The 25,473-nt window shown below is 50.4% G+C and overlaps 8 protein-coding genes across 8 annotated transcripts; 1 reads left to right on the forward strand and 7 right to left on the reverse strand.

Annotated features, from left to right (window-relative positions):
* Nucleotides 1–61: 61 nt before the first annotated feature.
* CGGC5_v017183 (Retrovirus-related Pol polyprotein from transposon TNT) lies at nucleotides 62–4,834 on the reverse strand (the record flags this gene model as incomplete). The annotated part of the gene is made up of 1 exon (XM_066153805.1): nucleotides 62–4,834. The coding sequence occupies one exon, from the start codon at nucleotides 4,832–4,834 to the stop codon at nucleotides 62–64; it is 4,773 nt and encodes a 1,590-aa protein (XP_066006795.1).
* Nucleotides 4,835–5,425: 591 nt separating this feature from the next.
* CGGC5_v017184 (uncharacterized protein) lies at nucleotides 5,426–6,624 on the reverse strand (the record flags this gene model as incomplete). Its single annotated transcript, XM_066153806.1, has 2 exons — nucleotides 5,426–6,408; nucleotides 6,474–6,624. The coding sequence occupies 2 exons, from the start codon at nucleotides 6,622–6,624 to the stop codon at nucleotides 5,426–5,428; spliced, it is 1,134 nt and encodes a 377-aa protein (XP_066006793.1).
* A 912-nt stretch (nucleotides 6,625–7,536) lies between these two features.
* On the reverse strand, nucleotides 7,537–10,510 carry CGGC5_v017185 (Vegetative incompatibility protein HET-E-1; the record flags this gene model as incomplete). Its single annotated transcript, XM_032028318.1, has 4 exons — nucleotides 7,537–9,028; nucleotides 9,076–9,865; nucleotides 9,917–10,350; nucleotides 10,416–10,510. 4 exons carry the CDS (start codon nucleotides 10,508–10,510, stop codon nucleotides 7,537–7,539), a joined length of 2,811 nt encoding a protein of 936 aa, XP_031875396.1.
* Nucleotides 10,511–11,013: 503 nt separating this feature from the next.
* Nucleotides 11,014–11,793, forward strand: CGGC5_v017186 (uncharacterized protein; the record flags this gene model as incomplete). Its single annotated transcript, XM_066153807.1, has 3 exons — nucleotides 11,014–11,477; nucleotides 11,548–11,566; nucleotides 11,620–11,793. 3 exons carry the CDS (start codon nucleotides 11,014–11,016, stop codon nucleotides 11,791–11,793), a joined length of 657 nt encoding a protein of 218 aa, XP_066006791.1.
* Nucleotides 11,794–11,901: 108 nt separating this feature from the next.
* On the reverse strand, nucleotides 11,902–13,101 carry CGGC5_v017187 (uncharacterized protein; the record flags this gene model as incomplete). Its single annotated transcript, XM_066153808.1, has 2 exons — nucleotides 11,902–12,353; nucleotides 12,573–13,101. The coding sequence occupies 2 exons, from the start codon at nucleotides 13,099–13,101 to the stop codon at nucleotides 11,902–11,904; spliced, it is 981 nt and encodes a 326-aa protein (XP_066006792.1).
* Nucleotides 13,102–15,225: 2,124 nt separating this feature from the next.
* On the reverse strand, nucleotides 15,226–17,538 carry CGGC5_v017188 (uncharacterized protein; the record flags this gene model as incomplete). Its single annotated transcript, XM_032028315.1, has 1 exon — nucleotides 15,226–17,538. The coding sequence occupies one exon, from the start codon at nucleotides 17,536–17,538 to the stop codon at nucleotides 15,226–15,228; it is 2,313 nt and encodes a 770-aa protein (XP_031875392.1).
* Nucleotides 17,539–20,272: 2,734 nt separating this feature from the next.
* CGGC5_v017189 (uncharacterized protein) lies at nucleotides 20,273–20,984 on the reverse strand (the record flags this gene model as incomplete). The annotated part of the gene is made up of 4 exons (XM_066153809.1): nucleotides 20,273–20,361; nucleotides 20,421–20,476; nucleotides 20,530–20,640; nucleotides 20,701–20,984. The coding sequence occupies 4 exons, from the start codon at nucleotides 20,982–20,984 to the stop codon at nucleotides 20,273–20,275; spliced, it is 540 nt and encodes a 179-aa protein (XP_066006790.1).
* A 3,593-nt stretch (nucleotides 20,985–24,577) lies between these two features.
* CGGC5_v017190 (uncharacterized protein) lies at nucleotides 24,578–25,473 on the reverse strand (the record flags this gene model as incomplete). Its single annotated transcript, XM_066153810.1, has 4 exons — nucleotides 24,578–24,611; nucleotides 24,666–24,773; nucleotides 25,175–25,247; nucleotides 25,323–25,473. The coding sequence occupies 4 exons, from the start codon at nucleotides 25,471–25,473 to the stop codon at nucleotides 24,578–24,580; spliced, it is 366 nt and encodes a 121-aa protein (XP_066006968.1).

A 25,473-nucleotide genomic window follows, 5' to 3' on the forward strand; every position in this document is an offset into this window, starting at 1 on the left:
TGAATCTTTTGTAGTGAGAGGTCTGTTTTGCCAGTTGAATGGATCTGAGAGTGATACCCTTTTAAACTGTGGGATCTGCAGTTTCGATGTAACTCTGAACATCTGTCATCCTAAGCTGAGCAATATAGAGGCTTTGCTTCTGAGGTGGCAGAGTTTTTGTGGTTCCATCTGCAACTATCTCATTCGTCTTAATCCAGTGGTACTTAATAACCCCTATTTGGAGCTCTTGTCGTAACCATAGGTTGTTGATGTTGATATGCCGGAGCCTGCTGTTCTGCTGAGGATTCTCCATTGTGAGCAATCTAAGGGTCTGTTGATTGTCACACTGCATAATGAAGTCGTCATCAAGTTCAAGTTGAAGTTCCTTGACTAGACGTATGGTGGCTAGGTATTCTTTCGTAGCCTGAGTGAGGGCCACAAGCTCTGCTTCAGTGCTAGATGTGACAACTCTTCGCTGCTTAGAAGACTTCCAGGCGATAGGACCTCCAAAGAGCATCATCACATATCCCTGAGTACTCTTCCTGGTGACTGTATCGTCTGCAAATGAAGCGTCTGAAGCACAGAATAGTGTTCCTTTGCCTTCACAGTCGAATCCAATAGCGAAGTATCTTGTGTTCCATAGATAGGAAAGACAGGTATCAGCAGACTTGCTGTGAAGGTCTGATGGATTCATGTGGAACTCAGATAACCTGGATGAGGGGTAACAGACGTCTGGCCTTGCCATAATACCAGCATAGTTGATAGAACCAGTTCTGCGTTGATACCAGTGTATCTCTTCTGGTGTCGCCTCTCCTTGGTGTGGTATAAGGTTGTCTGATCCCATGGGTGTGGTTGGACCTCTCCTCTTCTTGTCCACCTTGAACTCCTCACAGATCTTCGTGATGTAGTTGTCCATGCACAACCAGAGCCTCTTCTTCTTTCGGTTTCTGATGATTCGGACTCCTAAGAAGATGTTGATCTCTCCCATCTCCTTCATCTCATACTTAGCTTTAAGTCCATCCACAATCTTCCTTGCTTGGTCTCTGTATTTGTCACGGAAGACTATGACCATATCGTCCACAAAGATCATCATGGCAAGGTACTTGCTGATGAAGATGCAATCGTCCTCATCTAAAGGTGTGAGTCCTAAGAGCATGAGGGTAGACTTGAGACTCTTCTGCCATAGCAGTGGGCTTCTTCTTAGCCCATAGAGAGCTTTGCGAAGTATGATGCAGTAGCCTGAACGGTTAAAGCCTGGGGGAAACCAGACATAGACAAGTTCATCCAGAACAGCGTTAGTGAACGCATTCACAGCATCAAGCTGGATTGTTTCTAGGTTGAACCTTGCTGTAACAGCCATGAGGGTCCTGAATGATGTTCCAGCAAGAGTAGACGCATAGGTTTCCATTCCGCTCATAGGTTGGAGATCCCCTCTCACACAGATCCTTGCTTTGAACTTGACCAGCCGGTTGTGCTTGTCAAACTTATATGTGAGCACCCATCTGAGGGGAAGGATCCTGTGTTTCTGTTGATCCACATCCTCAAGTCTGGTGACTTCAAAGGTGCCCTTTTTCCACACTGTCTTGTTCTCAACGTTCATTGCTGTATCAGTTGACAGGGTGAAGTTGGATGTTCCTGATGAACCTCTCTGATTTCTGCGCCTTGCTGAAGATCTTACAGCATTAGCTGGCTGGTGGTTAACTTGACCAATAGGTGTTTCTCTGTTGTAGATGTCTGCGTTTCTACTGCCTATAGGGCGACCTCGTCTTGATGTTGGCCCTTGAGGGGTAGGCTGTGGAGAAGGCGATAGAGATACAATAATCTCAGGTTCAATTGTGACAGCTGTCTGTGTGATAGCTGACTGCTCTGTAGAGTCTGGGGTAGGTGGAGTGAGGACTGGAGTTGATTCTGGTGACGATTGTCCTTGTTCCTGTTCATCCACCCCCTCAGATGGAGCAGGCTGAGTGCCTTCTGGCTCTAGGGACTGATCTGGAGTCAGCGTACTGCTAGGTCCATCTGTATGGTCATTCCTCTGCAGGAGGTAGATATGCTTGGATGCCTCATGGAGGAGTTCATCCCCATCCCATAGGACCGAGTCCATAGGGAGGTCTTCATCTTGTGGATCTGGGAACTTCATCTCAAGCTCTTCGAACTTGAACTGTAGTTCCTGACGATGGAGAAGACTTGTATCCTCAACCCTTGGGTCATACATAGATGATTCGTCAAAGGAGACGTCTCTTGTTCTGAGGACCTTGTTCAGGGCTGGCACCCAGATCCTATAGATGGTAGTGCTGTCATAGCCACAGAGATAACCGATACAGGCTCTTGGCAAAGTCTTGTTCGACTTTTGCTCGCCTCTCTTGTATTCCTTGGTGAGAGGATAGGCTCTGCAGCCATATCTCTTGAGATGTCCAAGTTGAGGCTTTTCTGACCTTTGATGCGTTGAGCCTGGCTGTTGATTGAGCCATTCGTTGATCACTCCTTCAGGGGTCTTCCATCCAAGGATCTTATGTCCTATCCTGTTGCAGAGATATACAGCGGCTCTGATGAGTTCCGGGGCCATAGACTCTGGAAATCTTGACTGAAATCTCAAGGCTCTTGCGATCATAAAGAGCATTCCTCCAAGCCTCTCTGCTGGGTTCTGGGCGCCAGTGTAATCTGCTGATCTTTCAACTAAGATACCTTCCATAGCAGCCCATAGGTCGAAGGCATTCCGGAGTGCTGTCTCCCAGTCAAGTCTGATAACCCGAACTGTGATAAAGTATTGCTTTTCAAGGAGGTTCACAAGCCTCTGTATCGCATCAAGACCTTCCTTCCGGGTTCGAAGAGTTCGGATCCAGTTGAAGTGGGACCATCTATCTCCCATGATCAGAGCATACTTTTCGTCGTTATATGTGTTGCTCATAGTGAAGAAGTCGATAACAATGTAGTCGCCTGGAGCTGTTGGCCTATGATCTGAAGGTCTTCTGGAAACTCTCCTCATTGCCTTTGCTGTTGAACAGGCTGCACACTCATCTTTAGTGATGCCTGTCACTTTCATGCCCATTGAGTGGTTGAGCAGCTCCTCAAGCCCTTTTGCACCTGGGTGGCCAAGTCGTTCATGCCACAGCCAGGCTTCAGCCTTAGATACAACAGGGTCTGAGGACTTCTTGAATCCTGAAAAGGACGTTTCTTCTTTATCCCGACCTGTAGGCTGAAAGGTAACTTGCTTGGATAGCGGTGGAGTCTCTGTTGCCTGTGGGGCATGATACTCAAGAAGGTATTGCCCATACTGATGAGGGGTCTTGAATAGTAATTCTCCCTGAGAGTTTTCCATCCCTGGGTGTTTGGAAGTGAAGAAGAGACCCTTCTTCCTGAGTGGCTCTGTGGCTACGAGCGTCACAGGGTAGTCAGGTGTGTACCACACATCTCTGACTCTAATCCCCTTCTTCCCCTTGCCCCCCATATTAGGGCGGACTACCATAGTACCTCTTGCGACAGCCTGAACTGCTCCTCCACCTGTGAGGATAGCCTTCTGCCAGGAGTAATCAAGATCCTTCATCCTGGTGATATCGTTACAGACATGAAAGGCTGTTCCACAGTCAATGATGACACTGTCCTTAAGGCAGAAACCTGAAGTAAAGCTGGATGGTGATGGGAGGGATGAATCCACAGTACAGAAGGATGAGTCTGAAGATGAATCTGCTGATGACATAATAGAAGCATCATCTGAGTGGCCAACATATGAAGTGTTGTTGCTCCTTTCTCTGGATTGTGACCTAGACCTTTGTCTCCAGTTGGTTGAGGATGATCCTGATGATCCCTCCTTGAGGACTTTGTCTAGTCTCTCTTGTATTCTGGGATGGTCTTTAAGGAATTTCCTGCCTGCCTCAATAGCCTTCTTGTTCGAATCCTTCTCTGGATCGTAGTGAGAATGTCTCTTAGCTGGATTCATATGCCAGCAGTCAACAATATAGTGTTTTTGCTGTCCAAAACAGGCTGGGCAATCTGGCTTCCTTTTCTCCTTCTTCTTTGAACTGTTGTTCTGTGAGGATGAGGAGTTGTTATCCTCATTTTCCCCTTGCCAGGTTGCAAAGCTGGTTGAACTGACTGGAGGTTTGCTTGCAGTAAGCCAGTCTGGGTGAAAGGTTCGAACCCATCTCTTGAACTCCAGGGCTTGTGTGACTCCAGATGGAACCTGTGGTGGTTGCTGTACCCCATCCTGGGCCTGGCCAGGCTGAGCCTGGGTGGCATGAGCCTGAATAGGTTGAGCAATCCTTGAGAAGTTGAATGAGGCTCCAGTGTAATACTCTGGGGCGATCTCCTTGACCGTATTCAGGAAGTCTGCCACTTGTGTGGTTGAGTCTGCAAGCGCTGGGACTCCTGCTGAGGCTGCCTCCTCCATAATCTCCTGGTAGACAATAAGCCATTCAGTAAGACGAGTCCTCTTGATCGTTCTGCGATGGATGTTGTATCTGTGAAGGACTTGCTGTTGTCTGGCGTAACTATCAGGGCTCAGTTGTTCTCTGAGAGCCACTATGATGCCTCTGACTGATTGCTGGTTTGTTGTCTGGTTGAGGTAGACCTGGTTGACTGAAGAGTTGATCCATTTGAGTACCTCCAGGACTCCCTTCCGATGCTTTTCATGAATCCTTGCTGCGTCCTGGTGCTCCAGTGCCGCAACCTTGAGCAATCTGTCATAGTTCTCAGCGTCCACATCTGGAAATCTGATCCTTGGCTCAACTAGAACCTCAGTTCCATCAGGGTTGACATATGGCCAAACCTCATGGAAGGTTGCCGTCATCCTGAAGAGATTATACCATTTGACCCAATCCGCATCGCTCTCTAACCTCTGAGTTGTCTTAGAGGTGTCCATAGTGATAGCTTCACTTAAGCCAGTCTAGTGATGATTTCAAAGGAATTCCCAGATCCTCTGATAGTGATTCTTAACAAGTAGTTACTTGTAGTTGTTCTGCAGGGTCGGCCGGTCTCGTTCGGCGTCGCTTGGATCGGTCTTTCCGCCTGATATTGCGGCTTCCGTCCGTAAAATATGCCTCAAAGATGGAGGACTTTTGTGTTCTACGCCCAGTTGACTCTGGACGATTAGGACAGTCTTTGCCGTCGCTTTTGCTGGCTTTACTTTGCTGCCATCTAGGATATGGGGCTGTAACGATCCTGATCGCTGTGCCTGTCCTTTAGCGTACTTCTTGAATTGATTGAATGAATCTCGCGATCAAGAGCCAGTTACCAGAAATCAACTGGGCTCATAACTGTCAGATAGACAGCGTGGCTACCAGCGAGTAACGGCATAACTGTGTATTGATTGATTGACTATCTTGTTGTAAAGGATAAGTGGCCAGTTGGCCAGATCCATCGAGATGTGCTACACTACATGAAACAGATGCAAATAGGCCATATTGAGGTTAGGAAGCAGTACCGGATTGCATAGTTGAGATGCTTGACTCGGTTATGCAATGTAGGCCTGACACAAACCATGCAATTTAACCCCACAAGCTTCCATTACTCTGTTCACAAGTCCAGGAATCCAGAGCAGGATGTACAAGATGGGATACGAGTTGAGAAACATCATGCGCTTGATGCGCCGCTCCAATCTCCGGGACTGCTCGTCGATCGAATGATGAGCTGTCGCCGCAGCGGTGATGTTCGGCAGTACTACTTCGTTACCCGTGCCGACGTCTCGGCGAGAGCTTGATCGGCAGTCCGCCGGGCAATCATCTCCCCATGATCGAGAATTACACCGCGATGGCATGCTTCTGCTGTTGCTGTCTTTTATCAAACACCTCGTGACGTGAAACGCCGTGGCGTCCGTTGGCAGCGGGGGAAGGTTGTATGTCAGCGGCTGTCTGGTCCGTGGAGGGTGTCGTCCACCGGTAGCCGCAGTCTGCGGCCGTGGCCAATCCACACCCAGTCGGTTCGTCGTTGTCTGGCGTGCTGCCAACAGAGAAGCAGTGCTCGTTGAGCCCCCGGTCCAGCCCAAGGAATCCGGGGCCATTGCGGCGGGGCGAAGACGCCGGCCGAGGTACCACCAGACGTAGGCATAGATGAAAACGGTGGCGAACATGATCCACAGACGCCAAACGTACGTGAGGGCAAATCGAAGATCGGGTCTGTCCCACGTTATCCAGCACCAGTTCCCGCTGACGGGCCCCACGACGCCGATCCCAGCCGCCGCAACGCTGGTAGCAATAGGGACGAGCCACACGCAGAAGCAGATGGAGACCCTCTCGAGGAACGTCCCCTCCGCCATGGACGTTTTTTGTTTTACTACCAGAAGTGTGGCAATGGCGATGGCGAGGATGGAAAAGTCGGACGCTTGCACCGACAGTTGACCGATCACGCTGTTCAGGACACATGCTGTTCCGCGTCGTAACCCTTGGTCTTTGATGTATATAATCCCCGAGACGGTGTTTTTGGCCGAGTTAATGAATTCTTTTTGTTCGGAAGCCGTCAGCCCTTTCGTCCTCTCGGAACAATCTTGACGGGAACCACATTACCGGCCACCATGAGGTTGAGAATGAGGATGTGGCGCAAAGACCGGCGCCGGGTGCGTTGGAGACCGATGGAGATCAATGCGCCAAACGTCGTCAGGAACGAAAGACTACTCCCCATCAACGTCAAAGATGCAACTAGTACGTTGAAAGTCATTGTCGGCGTACGGCGCCACGATGCTGCAGCTCTTTCCTCCACAGCTACCTCACGCGGAAGCCTTTACTTTGCTCTGTGAAACGTTGAATATATGACCAGCGAGAGACCATCTTCGCCGTACTGGCCCAGTTACACAATGACCGGGAACCGTCGCGGATTGGGGGTCTGTCAGGCCCACATTGCATAACCGAGTCAAGCATCTCAACTATGCAATCCGGTACTGCTTCCTAATGTTGGATTGACGACTGTGTCTGGATAAAGGGATGCTAGAAATGCATTGAATAATATGCAAGAACTGTTAGACAAACGATGTTGATTTAATGCAATACCACTGAGGTCCATTGATCAAAAGGTGATTGTTCTGCTTGATTGAGGGATTTCCTCCTATACCGGTCCGAGCGGGGTTCTGTCTTGTATTTACCCATCATCACCGGTTCTTACATATTATTCAATGCATTTCTAGCATCCCTTTATCCAGACACAGCCGTCAATCCAACATTAGGAAGCAGTACCGGATTGCATAGTTGAGATGCTTGACTCGGTTATGCAATGTGGGCCTGACATGCTTCCTAATATTGGATTGACGACTGTGTCTGGATAAAGGGATGCTAGAAATGCATTGAATAATATGCAAGAACCGGTGATGATGGGTAAATACAAGACAGAACCCCGCTCGGACCGGTATAGGAGGAAATCCCTCAATCAAGCAGAACAATCACCTTTTGATCAATGGACCTCAGTGGTATTGCATTAAATCAACATCGTTTGTCTAACACCTAACCCCAATATGGCCTATTTGCATCTGTTTCATGTAGTGTAGCACATCTCGATGGATCTGGCCAACTGGCCACTAATACTTATCATCATCAATCAATACACAGTTATGCCGTTACTCGCTGGTAGCCACGCTGTCTATCTGACAAGGTGCGTGGTGAGGAATAGGTAAACGTCATTTCCTAAAGACCCTTCACTTTGTTGTAAGTGGTAAACCCAGTAAAGGCAAGCATACCGGAGATCGGCAGGGATATGTGTATTCATCACGTCCTTGTCGATCTCATCTCTTTGCACGTCTGGCTTTTGAGTATTGCAGATATCTCGCCTGAGTCCGTTGTTCATACGCTGAATGCATTTTGCTGCTAGCATAGCGTGTGTTTTTACAGCATTTACACAATAGTCACTAGTCCGTGTATCCTTGGAGTCGAGCAGAAAGTCGCTAAATGATTTGTGTAGCAATCGTATGGAGTGATGAGGCTCGGGAGGGATATCCAGCACCGCATGCAACTCTGGAAGCCACCAGTTCACGTCATCCATATCCATACCGAGAAGAATGGTGAGAGAGACAGCAGGCAGTGGGGTAGCGAGAAGAATAAGAGCCCCTAGGAACTGCAGCTGCAGGCCAGATTCTGCTTCTTCGTGCCCAAGGAACACTTGATCGAGAATAGGATCGTAGATTTGGTGCAGCTGGGATTTGCCATTCTCGCATTGCTTGAGCCACAGCTTCAACTGGGTCTTGGGATTGCGGGGCCTCTTTTCGTCATAGACGAACCGATGTAGAGTTGCAGCGTAGATAAAGAGGGGTTCAGGGGTTGTAGCCAGTTGGACCATGCGATTCAGTTCGTCAACGGTAGGCCATGGGTCTTGCTGCACGTTGCGCCTGGTTTTGATTTCTGCAAATCTTGCCTTCAGAAAGGTTTGGATGTCGGTCTTTGTATCTTGAACAAATGCTCGGTGAAGCTCAAGCTTACGAGCAGTCTTGTTTTCGATGAAGGGCTCGAGGGTCTTGCTGATTTCAGGAGCGGACCTGCTCGTGAGGAGAACACGCAAGCGTATTGTGCTCACATCCCGAAGTTTGCCCAGTAATGCAGTGACCAACGAGAGATGCTCAGGACGCTCACATTCATCTAGGGCATCGATGATCACCCCGAGCATTTGTCCGGTGCTGGTGGAACTCAAATCCATCAGAGGACTGAACATAAGCTTGTCAAACTGCGCCTCGAGACCCTTCTTTTCAACTGCGTCCCTGTCAAGGCCCTTGAGAGAGCTCCGAAGATAGCCTTTCAAGCGGGGAACCGTGTCCGCCAGTTGCATCGCAAGGGTGGAGAACAGGCGGTTGGTGTCATTGCGGCCCTGTTCTCCTCTTTTGAAGAAGTACCCAGCAACCAGTCGTTTCTCTCTGGCTAAAGAGTCTGCAACTGTGCGCGTAATAGTAGACTTGCCGGTCCCTGCCGGACCAACGAGCCAGAAAATGGGCTCGCCAAATTCGTCATCTGCCCATTGATAGATCGTCTGCTGGATGCGAGTCCGAGTGCCACTCTCACATCTCGGGCTATCTTGGACGTCGGCACTGTCGTAGCGCGCTTCATGGACGATGGGAAGGTCTATAGGACGATCCTCAAGAAATTGACTAATAAATTTTAGCAGTGATCTGCAGCTGAGCGAAGTGTGACGAACGTCTGAAGCTTAAGCTCTGCAAGTTGTTCGGCCGAAATATCACGGTTTTGTATCGAGACGGCCAGATGATCCTTTGCGACTGAGAGCAGCGACTGCATGTTATTGTATTGTCGCTGTGCCGCCTTGCTCATGGCTTCTAAGGTGTTACGTGAAGCAACGTTATTCAGGGTATTTGATTCTTCCTGTACGACCTGTTCCCGTTCTTTGATCTTTGTAACCAATCCATCCCACTCGTCGTGTTGAAGTATATCCCGACCTATATTAGCAAGCCACCTGCCGTAGAATCGCAGGACGGTCTTGACTTGAAATTCGAGGATGTCCTGGTAAAGGTCGACGATGTGGCTGTCGAACTCCGTCTTCAGCCCCGGTTTAATCAAGCTTTCCGGCCATAAAAGACGTTCGAGTTCGACATAGTATCGCAGGCGAGAAGCAACATACGATAAGCCATCGCGGTCGGCTTCCTCTGCCGCACTTGGATTGGTGAAGACCGGGAGCAAAACGCACATACCAGCCCACACGAGGGATGCCTGGGGAGACGCCTCGACAGCCTCATCGATGAGACCCTTGAGAGCCTGCACAAACTGGGCAGCCTGTTTAACCTGATCCCTGAGAACAAATTGGTGTCCGAATATGGTATACTTGGTTTGCTTGTCGTCGGCTCGTCGCAGGCCACGGTCGGTGATCGTCTTGAGTTGAGCATGGCGCTTGTCAGGGTCGGTATGGATTCGATTATCATGCCGTTTTTGACCATCGTTCTGCTGGGCTGGCTCCTGTGGCCTGTTGGCGGCATCTGAAACGTACTTAGCTTCCAAGAGAAGGTGAAGTTATCACCACAACCTACTAGGATCATCTAGCTCCTTTGAGAGAAGTATCTCATATTCCGTCACCAACTGCGCATCCTTGTCGCGCAGAGCCTCGTACGCACTGTTCCAGAGTGAAGGTGCGTTTTCAGGGACTGGTAACGTTGTTTGTGAGAGCGGCGTAATGGGATGCGTTGCTGGGCTCGGAGTTCGACCGGGCGTCGCGTAAGCCAGTAATTCTGTGGCTTGGAGTGGGCTTAGATCGGTGCGCGAGGATCGTTCCGGGAGGAACGGCGTGTTGTGAGATACATCAACCACTAAAGAGGTGGCTTCTTTAAGTAGAGTTGGTGTTGGGGCGGGTCGGTTACACCGAGCATCTTGCCTGCCTCCGTTGCTGTTCCCAGGACGGATGGAGTCCTTGAAGCGTTGGAAGATTTTCGATTTTCCCATAACGTATGCAGGTTTGTCGTTGTTACTATCAGCGATAGATGATCAGGGGAAATGATGACATTGTTTTAGGCAGGACCCGGATTGCCTTACGATGAGGGGTTGACGAGGCTGTGGTCATGCAGGCCGGCGCCTGTTGGCCCAATCGTACATCGCGTGCTGGCTCGCGTGCATAGGTGATAAGCCATGGCTGCGTTTCTACGCCTGTGTTCTCTGTCGACTTTGATTTGCCCTCTTCAGGCTTCCAAAACCCTGGTGTTGCAGGGAGGCAAGTGAACAGCACGCGGAGGTGTTGGATAATCGTCGTCACATTAGATTTTGCAGTTCGAAACTGCAATGACCGCCCGATGCGAATGAGTGGGGCGGGATAGGGTGATGTATCGGAGTAATGTTTCACCGCTCTTTGCGGTGTCTGAGGCTACCTGGTTTGATTGCGCCAATCGTCAGGTTTGCATCCTCATTGCCGTTGAAGATGGCGCCCACGTTATCGAAGATACAGCGGTCAGAGCTCCAAAGCGTCATTATTAATAAGTTACAGGGCAACGAGGTCATAACGGATACCGAAATTTCTCGGGTGATAGTCCCTTGCACAACGCGAACGATCCGTACCGCTCGATCGAACATCCTCAGACATGGCACGATTGACCCTCCTCGTAAGGCTATGGGCCGACCGAAAGAGATGACAGAAAACATGTGGCTAGCTTTGAAGAACCAGCTGGAGCGCAATCCTTGTATGAGTCAACAAGACATGGCTAATTTTCTCTTTCGACAATACCAAGTGAAGCTATCGCGATGTACCATTGGAAGGGCGCTGAAACGAGCCGGCTGGACGAAGAAGGCTACACAGAATGTCGCGAAAGAACAAAGCCAGGATCTCCGTGACGACTACATCGACCGGCGATCGCATTACAAGCTTGACCAAATGATATTCGTAGATGAAAGCGGAAGTGATCGTGGTCTGGCGATACTGGGCCGTGGGTATGCTCCGAAGGGTGTGACGCCGAAACAAACCAAGAGGTTCCATCGCGGAAAAAGAGCCCAGATACTGCCGGCATATACCATCGATGGTGTCATTTATTGCGAGGTCTATGAAGAAAACACAGACACCGAGGTATTCGAGGGCTTCCTTGAGAGGCTGCTGCCTTTCTGCGGCAGGTACCCCGCGCCGAGATCTGTCATCTTCATGGACAACGCTTCGTTCCATTTTGTTTCTCAAAGATTAAAGGATCTCATCGCGCAGGCAGGTGTGATTATCGAATTTCAAGTGCTCTACTCACCGGACACTAACCCAATCGAGTATCTGTTTGGGTCAGTCAAGAACCGCATCAGGAAGATGTCTTTGAAAGACGAGGATCTCATTCAGGGCGACTTCAAGTCCTACCTTCTGATGCAGATTAGAGTAGTTGGAGGGGACAGAAGGATAGCCAGGGGACACTTCAAGAAGGCCCAGATTGATGTTGACGGGGCCTAAAGATGAATCTAGATGAACGTTACTCTACAAAATATCCTTGACGTTGGATTACATAGCATCCCAACCGCCGTGCTCTGCCAAAAATGACGGAACGTCAGAAACGTAGCACTATGAAACACCAGCCAGAACTCCGTGCTCGACGTAGAATCGATACATCCGTTCCTGATTAGCTGCAAGCATATTCAGATCATAGCCATGTGCTAACGTCAAGTCCCGAGCCATGGCGTAGTGGTCCTTCTGCTCGTCTGTGCTGACCTGGGACTGCTGCCACGTGCTATACGCCCTAACCGCATCTTCTCTAGGCAAGCCCATCCTTTGCAACGGTGTCGACTGGAACACCAATCTGGGAGAGGCAGGGGTTTTGCTCGCACCGCCGACACACGGATGGCATTGGACGAACCTAACATCAGACGACGACAGATCCGAGTCACGTCTCGTCCGCTTTCGGCGACTCGACCTTTCCTTTTCTCGTTGCTCCCTCTCCTCAAGCTCACGTTCATCTTCTAAAACGAGTCGACGAAACTCATCCGGAACGTCCTCGTGTCCGTTCAGAGGCCTCCCTGCCTGTAGATGATCGGCCAGCATCCTCACGTGGTGTGGTAAAAGACGATGGTGTTTCCCTTCGTGCTGCCAGCAGTGGTCTCCTTTTGTACACGGCCGGCCGGGGCAGCGCATCAGCGCATATGCCTGTCTGATACAGGCACCTCGACCTAAGCCGACGGTTCTGGCTTCCAAGTCTGCCTCTTGAGTGGCTGTTGCTCCTGCCCGGCCAGACTTACCTGCGTCCATGCTTACGTAGTAAAATGTGGCAGTGATGGTGATCTTCTTTCCCTCGTCCAGGAACTTGCTCCATTCACAAAGCTGCCGAGTGACAAGAGGCCAGTCAATATCGAGTTTCGGAAAACGCTTCGTGATGTTGCCGGTTTTACGATCGGTCACGGACAATACAAGCTTCGTGGCTTCCTCCTTCCACGGCTTGCCCGCACTTGCGGCAGCCACCTTGGGCTGCAGAACGTGCTTCCAGAACTTGCGCGGCGATATCACCACGTCGAGCTCTGATTCGCCAGCCTGCCCCCGATTCTTCGCGAAGAGCTTCCACTCAATGTTATAGCGTATGATGGGCTCGTTCTCGTATGACTGCTCTGGCTCCCAATCAGCGTACGGGACGAACGTGAGGGCGGCGCCGGCAGGTCTCAGGCGGCTTCCCTGCGCCACGGGCGCAGGTTGAGATGCACCGTCGGAGGAGGAAAGTGTAGAAGACTGGGAGTCGCTGTCATCATCAATAGTCCAAGCTTCGTTTTGATCCATGGTGTCTCATTCACGCAGCGTGGATGATGCTCGCATGTTCTGCGCCACCATCATCACTCGCAACAGGTGGCATAGGGTGCTAAACGCTAAGCTTCCATACATTTCCATCTCTTTCTGTAAGCAGGCAGCACGTGGCAGCGATAAGGTCGAGATAAGACAATGACTAAGCCAGATCACGTGTAGCCGTCAGTACATCAGCAAGTCAGCTCAAGTAGCGCTGGAAACAACTCGCACTGTCACTGTGGATCAGCAGACAAGGGTGTTGGCTCGGTACTTAGGCTACTTCCCCATACCTGGATCCAAACATAATCACAGCCAATGTTGGGTTATTACGGCTTCTTTTGCGGCCAAAATTGGACTTTTCAACCAGTTTGAGGTAGTTTGCAGTAACGGAATGTCGCTTCCACACATCAAAGATTGATTGTTTGTTCTGAAAGCGGAAGAGACATTTGCACCAAACTATACCTATCGACCAACATGCGACGTTTAGATCCCGGCTCAGTCAGCTGATAAGTTTGTTACGTGGGAGCTGGCAGCGTATCCAAAGGCTGGACGAAAAAGTCGAGCCGTGTTTCGTCTTGAAGACGCCGTATGACTGGCAACCTCTGCCGAAGCGGATAGACGCAGTCGCACCGGATAACTGCACCAGAGCGACGACGCCAGGTGAAGGGAACAAGGAACATCAAACGCAACAGAAAGAGTTGAAGCCGGTAATGCTGTCGACGAGCGAAATTGTCAAAATCGTGTGGCCAGCTTTCCTCACCACCGCGGACGATGAAGCAGGCGCATCAGACCCGGTCTGCCCTGGGTATATGCTTACGCGTGCTGAGGTTCGAGGCGCCGAGGACGAGGAGAATTCGCGGAGAGCCACGCGGAGAGCTGCCCGTAACCCGAACGGTGGATCCCAAAGGAACAGACGAGACTCTGCTGTTTTTTTATACCAAAGGTCTTCCAACGCGTCGGAAGTCAGGTAGCTCGTCGCTGGCGGGCTGACAAATGATGAGTGTGTGAAGTGCTTGACACGGCATGATTGGACACTGGCAAAGAAGGATCGAGAATGAACCGGCAGATTGAAATGTTACCTACCTAAAGGCGAGAGGCTTGTTGTCGACTTGAACCGATAGGAAGCGGGCGGCTGTCACGAAGCTCGGCGCGAGACCGCGTGCTCGGGTGATGGCAAGGGTATTGCAGGCGCCCCCTTCTTCTGGTTTCCTATTCACCGCGCTAGGTCTGGTGTCCAGAAGTAAATGACAAGCTTATCATAATCCAATGGTGACCCCGGCCTCAGACGCAGCCAGCTTTACAGACCTTCCCTTCCAAATAATCTGCAGGGAACAAGCGCCGTCAATTATGTATAAAGATTTCTCTCACGCCAAGCACCCCCACTAGCTCTTGGTAAGCGCCAGATATGCACCCCATAGAGAGGGGATGTGCTACTATAACGCATGGAAGTCTCAAGCCCATGAAATGGTGTAACTAGGTAAGATCAAATATCAATTAATCAATGCCGGCACTCCAGGCGCAGGGCGGTCTCTTAAGAGCATGATGCTCTGCTGACGTTAGAGCTGATATGGGCATCCCGGTTTTGGAGATCCTATGGTTGTCTATTCTATGGTTGTCGGCGACAACCATAGAAACGCCTGGTATAGGCTTTGGACGTCCTGGATAACGGTGATAGGCTCAGGACATGGGACGTCCATGGGCAATAATGACAGTCCATGGATAGACCTGGGACGTCTTGGGACCTGCCTGGGACAGTGGCGATAGTCCTTTGACAAGCCTGGGACATCCCGGGACAATATCAATAGCCCCGGGACAAGCCTGAGACGTCCACGGACACTCCTGGGACACCTTAGGACGATGATAGTCCTGGTACAGGCCTGGAACATACACGGACACGCCAAGGACGTCCCAGAACAAGGGCCGTAGTCCTGGGACCTGCCTGGGACGTTCTGGGACCAGGGCAATAGTCCCGGAACATGCCTAAGACGTCTACAGACAAAGATCATAGACCGGGCTGATTTCTGCCTGGTCCTCTGCAGAGAGATAACCTACTAACACCTGTTGCTCAAATCACTAAAAACATCAAGATATCTTCAAAGCAAACATACTACACCGAGCCAATCAGACCGAGCTATCGTACATCTTGACCATACTGGCCACCCTGACAGCGGTTCCCCGCTGCGCCGCCGTAATATACCTTGAAACATGACCCACGATGGATTCTAGTTCTTTGGCAAAACCGTCTTCCCCTCGATTCTCTGATATTCCTGGCTTCTCTAGCGCCGCCCGCTTTCTCTTCTTGCTCTGAACATTAGAGCTAAGCAAGCCGAGCGGAGGGCGGCAGCTAACTTCTGCCCGCTCGAAATCCACTATCATGATACTACCGGTCGCTGTGTCACGCAAGACGTTACGTAGCTCCGCATCGCGGTGAAGAACACCCAAATTATGCATTTTCTTATATGCCTGGGCAACCGCGTCGATATCGGCCTTGGCGGCTTCGTTAGTGGTGTCGAACAGAGGCACGCCGGCCCAGCTGAGGAATAAGACGTGTTTGTACACGCCGCTGTTGTAATACAACGGCAGGGCTAGATCTATCCGTCCCAGGCAGACAGGAATATGTTTTCCTTGAATCGGGCGAAGTCGATCGTAAACCTTGTTCTCATGGCACAGGCGAGCCAAATCGAGTGTCTCAACGCCTTTGACAACAAGAGTGTAGCCATAGCAAGACAGCCTGACCTTAAAAAGGGAGCCAATTGAGCCGGACAGGTGAAGTGGTACGACATCAGCATCAGGACCACGGTCCTCGGCGAGTTGAGTACGGACGAGTCGAAGGAAGTCTAATTGGTGAAGGTGCTGCTGTCCGTGATCCTGGGAATTCGGGCAGCGTCCATCCATTCGCCCGCCACTCGCAAGTCCAAGCAGGCATTGCGTAGTGCAAAAGGGACGCTCCTTGATATTTTGCTGCTTGCCTTGGCTCTGCTGTCGGCCTTTCTTGCTTTGTTGCGCCTCTTTTCTTACCGACCCCGCCACCGTTGACGTGACGATAGCTTTCCCCTGAGTATGAGGCAATCGCGATGGGGTAGGTGATGGAGGTGTCCCTTCTCCGTCGTCACCACTATCGTCTCGATGTTTTGCGTTGCCGTCGGATTGCTTGCAGCGAGACCTTGTCCGAATCGGCGAGCGCTTGAACCCTCGCCAGCGTTGGGGCTTGTATGGAGAGGGACGTGATTCCTTGCCCTTGCGCACTGTTTCGGGTATATTTCTTAAAACGTCGTCGTACTCTACCGCCCAAGTGTCGAGAACCGCGGCTGCGTCGTGCCAGGACAATGGGGGCGGTTCGGCACGGAGGGCCTGCAGGATGAATGCAAAGACCTGCGCAACAGCTGTGCCATGGAGCCTGTTCTCGTCGTCAAGCACGTCCAGGTTAGGCACGCGCACAGAATAGTATACGATGGTAGGATCATCCGGAATGTGCAGAAAGACGAATGCCTCTCCTGTGCACACATACCCATAACGGATGCCTTTGCCGATCATGTACGAGAAGAGCTGGGTCACAACGGCGGCAACGAGCGATCTCGATGCAAACGCAAACCCCTCACCGTCCTTGTTTATCACGTCGCGTTCCGGTCTTATCTCAGACTCCAGACCAGTGACGACCTCGTCGCGTCGCAACTTATGCGGTGCCTTGTACTCGATCGCTAGGGCTGGAACGTTTCGACCGTCGGAGGTGCGGTATATGCAGAATTGATCAGCCCGATTGCCCTTCCCTCTCGCTCTGCGTCGGGGCTTGCGGTTCGATGGTTTGGAGGCTGCTGCCGCGGCGTCGATATCATCCTGCTCGATGGACATTTGCTCCATGGCTTCGGAAAGGGCTTCATCTGTCTGTCCGAGGTTCGTGTGGCTCTCGAACGTCACGATTCCTTGCAAGCCTATCTTTTGTCGGAGTCGCTCGTTGCTGTATGCCTTGTCGACCAGCTTCTGAACTGCGTTCTCGACCGTATCGCGCTGGAAGTTACGGAGACCAAGCTCGCTGCTGATAGGTCTGATGAGAGACATGACGTATTCCAGTTGATGCGGGGATGGAAACACAGCTTCCGAAGAAAACGAGTCGAAGTTCCAGAGTTGATCCCATATCTCCTCCTGTCTTGTCGCAAAGTCGTCCCATGGAATGATTTGTCGAGGGAAAATCCGACCAGTCGGGTTGGTCGTTTCGCCCTGCGTAGTTAAGGTGCGATCGGTCACTACTTGAATGGCGAGGCTGAGCGAGTGACAAGATTCGAGATACTTCTGGAGTGTCTGTGGTTGTGACGCCTTCGCGAGTTCTTCAGCCTCCTCTCGTCGACGTTCTTCTTCTTCGCGACGGCGTTGCTCTTCCTCACGACGGCACTGCTCTTCCCGCAGCTGTTGTCGTAAAATGGCGATTTCGTCTTCCATCGTGGCCAAAGAGATGTGTGATAAGGATCAACGCGTAACGAGAAGGGATTTGAGTATCGTCAACTATGTCCGTTGCCCCAACAACAATCGCCCCGACTGCCTGAAGTCACGTGGCCAAGACTTCGTCTTGTGCTTACTAAGTCGATCCCCCACAGTCGGGCCTAACACTTTGCGTCCATGGGATCCAGCGCTGCGGGGATCTCCATGCTTTGGGAAGTTCATCCCTGGCAATAAGTGAGATTAAGGTATTGGAACAAGATACTGTACCGTACGAAATGAGCACAACACGAACACATTTCAAAACGGTGGTCAAAGACGACCATCATCATATTTGGCACGTTCAGAGTGGCTGGCATGGGAACAGTAACCCCCCACGTAGTTCGCCGCCAAATTGGCCGCTAATTGCACTGTCATCCTTCTGTAGATTCGATTCGTCATTCGCATGTGAAAAGAAACCGTCTGCGTCCACCATTGCCCACGTGACTAAGAAATTGCGACCCATAAATCGGACATTACCTGCAATAATAGGATGCTTTGTACTGTATGAACGAGTAACGAGAAAGGGTAGCAAATTCCAGGACAACAGACATGGTAATTTGTATATATTGATTCATGGCCAGCTTATATCCACGGCCGGCTGATCTGGCTGGAGAGCACCGGGCGGTCACAGTAGCTCAGCTTCCTTCGATATATGTAATGCTTTCCTTTGTATTAAAACAGGTTCAAACACAAGCAAAGCCACAGTACCCCTGGCACGATAATGGCGTGCCATTACAATTGTACAGGGAGTTCATGGAAACGGACTCTGAGCGTCTCCATCCGGGCCGGGAGAGTGGCCGACGGCGCACGCAACTGCGACCTCAAGCAAGCGCCATGGGAGGGCGGGGGCCTGCCATCGCTCGTTGCCAGCTCTTCCCCCGGGCAGAGGAAAAATTAGCAAATTGCATCCATATCAAACGAAAACCTGCGTTAATAACCATGACTTCCATATGATTTTGTCTCACGTCGCTCAACATCCTCTTCGCCGCTGCCTGACTGGAGCCCCGGCCAACGAGATTCCGTTAGAAAAGCCTTGAATGAATCGCTGTCCGCGACTGGGGTAATGGGTCCAGGGGCATTTCGGGAATTGCGAGACGGAAGTCGGCCGGGCCGGGCCCGAGGCCCGAATCCCGGCTCGAATGCCGCCTTTACGTAAGGGGTCGGCCACACCACTTCGTAGCCCAGCGCCAGCGCTCGTAGCTTAGATTAATCAAGCCACTTGTCAGATAGACAGCGTGGCTACCAGCGAGTAACGGCATAACTGTGTATTGATTGATGATGATAAGTATAAGTGGCCAGTTGGCCAGATCCATCGAGATGTGCTACACTACATGAAACAGATGCAAATAGGCCATATTGGGGTTAGGTGTTAGACAAACGATGTTGATTTAATGCAATACCACTGAGGTCCATTGATCAAAAGGTGATTGTTCTGCTTGATTGAGGGATTTCCTCCTATACCGGTCCGAGCGGGGTTCTGTCTTGTATTTACCCATCATCACCGGTTCTTGCATATTATTCAATGCATTTCTAGCATCCCTTTATCCAGACACAGTCGTCAATCCAACAAGGATAGCTCATATCCAACATATCCATCCTTGTCTTGTGTCCGTACTGTTCCCGAAGTCACGTGACCTGTACCATAGTTCTTCCTTTTCCGATGGTTTCTGGTTACACCTGTGTCACTGCTTACATATGTTCCGCGTTAGCCGCCGAGATCCCAGGCGGGGTTGTTCCAACGTGTTGTGCCTAACGGGTCGTAACACCATAATATCGACGCTTACAACCTCACGATGCTAGACTCATACTGTCTGCCAAATTCTTATGCCGACTCCCTTCCTATCTTAATTTTGACAGCACTAATAACGTATGGCCTGCCGACCCTTAGCAACCCCCGGCCTCCTTTACCAGAGGAGACTACAGGCATTGTACGTAGTAAACAGATATATCCTAGCCTTATACTTCGCCAGTGTAGGAAGCAAGAGTATTTGAGCTCGCCGTTATCGTTGGCGTCGGTGATCGTCGCCACTTAGCTTTGTTAGGGGTAGCTGACGTCAACTACGTCTAAACATCCTTCCCCTAGCTGGCACGTCTGTATCAGTCTAAGGTAGTTCGTCGTGTTCTTTTAGGTAGCCATCTTACGCCCAGAGCTGCCTTCGTTAAGGCAGGCAAGACTATTACAACCAGTAATTACAGATGCTGCTTTTAAAGTCCTTTCCCCGCTGTTAACGATGTTTCCTCTCATGCGGCTTGAAATCAATCTACCTCTGATTTATGTACTATGTCGAACCTGGATACGGGCTGAGGGGAACCCAGGTGTTTGATTCGTACGGTGTAGACCCAGAACGAACAAAAGCTCATCGGTGTATCACTCGGCTCGGACACTGCGCACAGGGAAGGGTTACTCAGACCTAGCGATCATCCTCTCAGCGAGCGGTTCCTAGTCACATAAGTCCTATTCGCTATGAACATTCGGTGGAGGGCTTTTCTATTATACAAAGTAACTGAGCTCTTGGGATGCCTCCGTGGGTTCGTGCTAACCGTGAAGCACTCCTGTCCCTATACAGTCGTGGTAGCGCATGTCCATCTGTCGCAAAAGAAACCCAAACAAAGGAGAGGAAGAGGACGAAAAAGAGAAGAAGGGGAAAAAAAAAAAAAGACGAAACGGCCGAGATTATGCTTGAGCGAGGGCCTCTCAGATCTTAGACACTAGGAAGTCGAAGTACCTCAGGCAGTTGTGGTTTGCGTCTATCTTTTTCCCGGCAGCTGCCACCCACTCTTTACCTAAAACACACCACGTAATTAAGCATCTGTCGCTCGGGGAGACACTAGGGAGGACTAACCATAATTCCACAAGTCTTTAATGTTAACTGAAGCCTTCTGCCCCTTGTAGGTTATACTAGAGATGTTTGCGTTAGCATAAGACCAATCATGCGTCGGGCAAGGACTAACCGTTGATCTATAACAGGGCCGTCCCATTTGTGGCGGGTCTGGCTCCATTCGCCCGGTTTGCTATCCAGAACTCTCACGTGGAAATATTCGGCCTCGAACTTCTTCTGGAATCTAGCCGTTTTCCCAATCACTAAGCCGACATGGACGCAGTCGGTCCGGTCCACCACGTACTTCAGGTAAGGCTCCCGTGTTTGGCGATGATTACGATACGCCGGGTTACAGGACATGAAGTAGTAATACTTGTTGTTCTGAAGCGGGCGTCCCACAACCTTCTCGGCCTCTCGCCAGGCCTTACTCTGGTCTCGTGAGAATATCCCACTTGCACTGAAATGATCCTCGTGCGTCGCAGCTGTGCTGTCGTCTTGAGGCACCGAGATGTCAGTTCCGTTCAGTACGTTCGAGATGGCCAGACCGTAGACCGTGGCGCAAAACGCCAGAACGCTCGTGAGCCTCATCGTGCCGAGGGAGTGGCTTAATCGGAGAATCAAAGAGTCAAAGGCTTCTACTGCAACCGTGCTAGAAAAAAATCAAGTTCAACTAAGGAGGGCGAGAAGGACAGATGATGTAGACATCTTGACAGGAGATTCTAACTAGACGAGGGACTGATAGTCCTATTTATAAAGCCCAGCTGATCTTATATAAGGCTGTTCTTAAACCACTATCTGCACACCTAAGCCAACAGCCAGAGGTTACGTGGCGTTTCCCCTTAACCCTGGTACTAGAGGGAGGGTCCAGGTGTGGACGTTATACATAGCGTTGTTGTGATCTCTCCGATTCTTGTCCAAACCATCAACCCCTTCATTCACAGCCCTTCCCTGTGTGTGGGACTAGCGCCAAGCTACCCTGCCCTTGTCAGCCCTGTAGTCAACGCACAAGCCCCCACTATTCTACATATAGGACCATTTCACTGTGGAGGTGGATCCTAGGTGTAGCCGCTCATCTCCGTGACTTCGTCCAGCGTCTTAGGAAAATTTACCTCCAAGGTTTGAGATAATTAGACGTGGAACGACGCTCGCAATCAGTGTAGGAGTTTGCCTTTACACAGCAAACGTCCCCAGCTACGTAAGGATTGCACACCCCCCCTTCACCTCCTTGAACGGCCTCTCCGGGCTATTCTTGTTCTCTTGACTAGCACCGTCCAGCAGAAAATGATCCATAGATGCCAATTCCAATGCGGGCAGAGATAAGCATGGACCGTAAATGAGAACCTGGCATAAAGCCAGCATGTTGTACTCTCCCGAGGAACAAAAGAAGAGGACAAAGAAAAAACACCTTCACAAACCTCTTATTCCCTAGATTGCACCTAGCAAGCATGCCCTCAGCCCAGAATACATGAACCATAACCAGACGGTGTTTCCTTGCATGCCACCTTAAACTTTCACTTGTTTAACCGTTATTCGGCCCTACTACGACTGTTAAAACCACCAACCCTCTTGATTATAGAAAGACGGATAGATATGTCTTATCCCCAGCCTAACATCCCATCGGTACTACCGCGGTACGAACGAGGCGGGATACCACCAGGTTTGCAGCTTACGGGGTCCCCGACAGCTCAGCGATTGAGGCCCGATATCAGCCCCTCCTTGCGGTGGGCGAAGCAGCGGCTACCGCAATTCAAGTAAATCAGTCAAGTTCAACAAGCCAACCAACCAATCAACCTACCAACCAATCACAAAGCCATCCCCAGTCAATGAGTTCAATTATAGGGCCCCAAACTTGATTGATCGAATTGAGGTGGGCGCTGGGAGGAAGAACGAACCCCCTATCACCTACTACTAACAAATGAAAGGATATACAAACCAGTGACCCAGAATCACTCAGGCGCAATCCTGTCATTACTATCACTAATCCAAGCTTACCTTGTCATAACAACAACAAAAACAATACCAATGAGGTTATTGCATCCTCTCAACCGTTGCGAGAGCTATAGCCTCGTGCTCCTCGAGCCTAATAATGCCGTGTCTGTCCGCAAACCAGGTGACGTGGTAACATCTAGGGCCGACGTATACGCCGAAGCCGGAATACTGTCCGGTCCAGCAGCTCAAGCGTAGCTTGGATAGAGGTTGAAAAGGTGTCGTCGGAACCCTCCGACATGATACATATAACATGCGTTTAGATGGGACTGCCATGGCTCCTATAGCAGATAACACAGAGCTTTATACGTTCCTGGCCTTGTCTTTCTCTGTCTCCAAGCCTCTTATATTGGTATCTCATAGTGACTAACTATCCCTAAGCGGAAGCTTGTTATTGAGTCAAACATATCAGGGCGAAAGAAAGGGAAAAGAAGAGAATCAAACCCAAATCTTCTACTAGAACATGCTGGATCAACACACCTCTTACCCTGGCTAATGATAGTATTGACATGCTGCATCTTGTGAAGCAAAATCATGCCTACGAATGAGGAGTACTTCCCCTTTCGGCAGTTGGAAAGCATCTCTGAAGTGCTAGGCTTTTTGAAGAAAGAATGGCAGTCGATGAGGGTGTTAATTCCGAAGAATTGGTCGCTAGTATGAACAGTGCTAGGGACCACCTCGCCCCTGCAGGAAACAGCGCCCGCGGGAGGAAATCCGTACACTAGTCTCTGCAGGCTCAGGCTATCCTCTTCATAAGACTTCACAGTGCCTGAGGGTGCTTGGAGGCATCTTTCCATTACCTCGAAGCTGCTAGTATTTACTACGAAGAGCTGGATTCTGTTAGCGTTAGCATCTGGCCTCGCTGTGGTAAGCGCCCTATTTCTTCTTGAAAATAAGTTAAGTATAAGGCAGTAATACTAAGGGGAGCAGTAGACATAATGAGAGAGACTATCCATAGCTAAACCACCTCGTATACTCATTCGATGCGGTACTAGAGTTATCCAAGGCCACTATGGCTTCACGTGCTAAGTCCTTAGTGTACTTGACTACTCTCTTCATCTCTTTAACTTATGATAGAGAGCATAGACAGACACTTGCTTTAATCATAGACGCCCAAGATATTAATACTGACCTATCATGAGAACCAAGCCGGCCACGTACAGAGGAAGGTAAAGGGGGCAAAAGCATATGAGAGGTTCAATATTAAAACGAAGAACAAGTAAATTATGCACATATTAACCAACCCCACGTAGTTGTAACGACTCTTCCGTTTTTCTTTTCTTTTCTTTTCTTTCTGTTGAGAGAATGGTGAGGGCTTGGTCAATTGGTTGGCTGGTTGGCTGGTGGCTCGGTTGGTTGGTTGCTTGGTTAGTAAGGTAGATTAGGAAACCGCGAAAGCAAATCAGCCAGGGGAGTGGAGTGGGAAAGAAGAAAGAAAGAACCATTATGCATACAGCCTTTGATGCGATCAATAACTATTACAATCTCATGATATACACGCTACGCTCTCATGGAAGCAGTACGTCACTGCATTAGCAAGACCAACAAACTGGCTGGAGACTTGCAGCGCTGCTGATACCGAGCTAAACGTCTTAGCTTCAGAAGTCTCTATGATTCCGCTCAACAGGCTGGGCATCCAGAGAATTATGTATAAGATAGGACAGGATTTCAGCAGTATCATGCGCTTAATGCGCCGCTCTGACGTCTGGGTCTGCTTTTTGGTAGAAAGATTAGCCATCATTGCAGCCGTGACGTTTGACGATACACCGTCTTTTGCGACGGTGGTGTCTCTGCTGGGGTTCCATCTGTACTCCAGGAGGCGGGAAGCTCCCCACGGTCGAGGAATACATGACTGGCTTGCAGTCCCTCCTCCGCTGTTATATTCCGCAGTATCTTCTCCGTTGGTGAAATCTGAGCAGTCCCTGACTGTCTGAAGAAGCGTTGCTGTAAGTGCCTGTGTAGTTTGTAGAGGACGTCGTTCACCTAATGCCCTAACGTGTGTTTGTTGCTCCCTGGTGCCTAATCGACCAATGCCCGCCCCCCTCGGTCCGAATACCTGGCTCGTATCCGGACTGGTTTCGTTCTGCCGCGACGTCTCCGAGCGTACCGTCGTGTGTGGCTTCTTTTCCTTGTGGACTCTGGCCACGGAAGGAGCACGCGGAGCCAACGGCCCAGCTTGCTGCCCACTTTGATCATCAGCAGCACTGCCGCATCTGCCATCCGATTCTCCTAAATACCTAGTTAGAGCGTACTCTGAGGCGCGGGAAAGGGAACACTTCGTACGTTTTGCCCGGCTGTCTTGCAAGCACCTCATAGGCGTACCCCACATAAGCCTGGTTGGTGTGAAGTTTCTTCCTCGTGGCTCGAGTATGGCCATTGTCGTCGGGCGTACTGTTAGTGATCCGGTATCGCACGAAAGCCAGGACGTACTAGCGGCGGGGCGAGGACGTTGGCTGAGATAACACCAGACGAAAGTGTAGATGCAAACGGTAGTGGATATGATCCACAGACGCCAGACATAGGTGAGGCCAAGTCGAAGGTTGGGCCGGTCCCGCGCAATCCAGCAGCAGTTCCCGCCAACTGGCTCTATCACACCGATCCTAGCAGCCAAGGCACTAGTAGTAATCGGAATAAGCCATACGCAGCAGCAGATTGAGAATCTCTTAAGTGATGAGCTGTCCGCCATACTTGTTCTCTGCCATATCACCAGAAGCGTGGCTATAGCGATGGCGAGGATGGAGAAGTCGGATGCTTGCGTTGAGAGCTGACTAAACACGCCGTTCAAAACGCACGCTATTCCGCGTTGTAATTCCTGGTCCCTAACGTAGATGATCCCCGATATAGTGTTATTAGCTGAGTTAATGACTTCTTTGCGTTGATGGTCGTCTTGGTTAGTGTCTCATCCCGCTTAACATTGACGTTGATAGGAGAACACCTTACCAGCAACCATGAGGTTAAGGACGAGGGTGTGTCGTAGAGACCGGCGTCGAGTATGGTGAAGACCAATCAAGATTAAAGCGCTCGAGGTTGCTAGGAACGAAAGACTACTCCCTACGAGGGCTAAGGACGCCACCAGTGAGTTGAAAGCCAT

This window comes from Colletotrichum fructicola (assembly GCF_000319635.2).
Source record: "Colletotrichum fructicola Nara gc5 chromosome Unknown KSG_Nara_v1_contig11, whole genome shotgun sequence".
NCBI classification, from domain to species: Eukaryota; Fungi; Ascomycota; class Sordariomycetes; order Glomerellales; family Glomerellaceae; genus Colletotrichum; species Colletotrichum fructicola.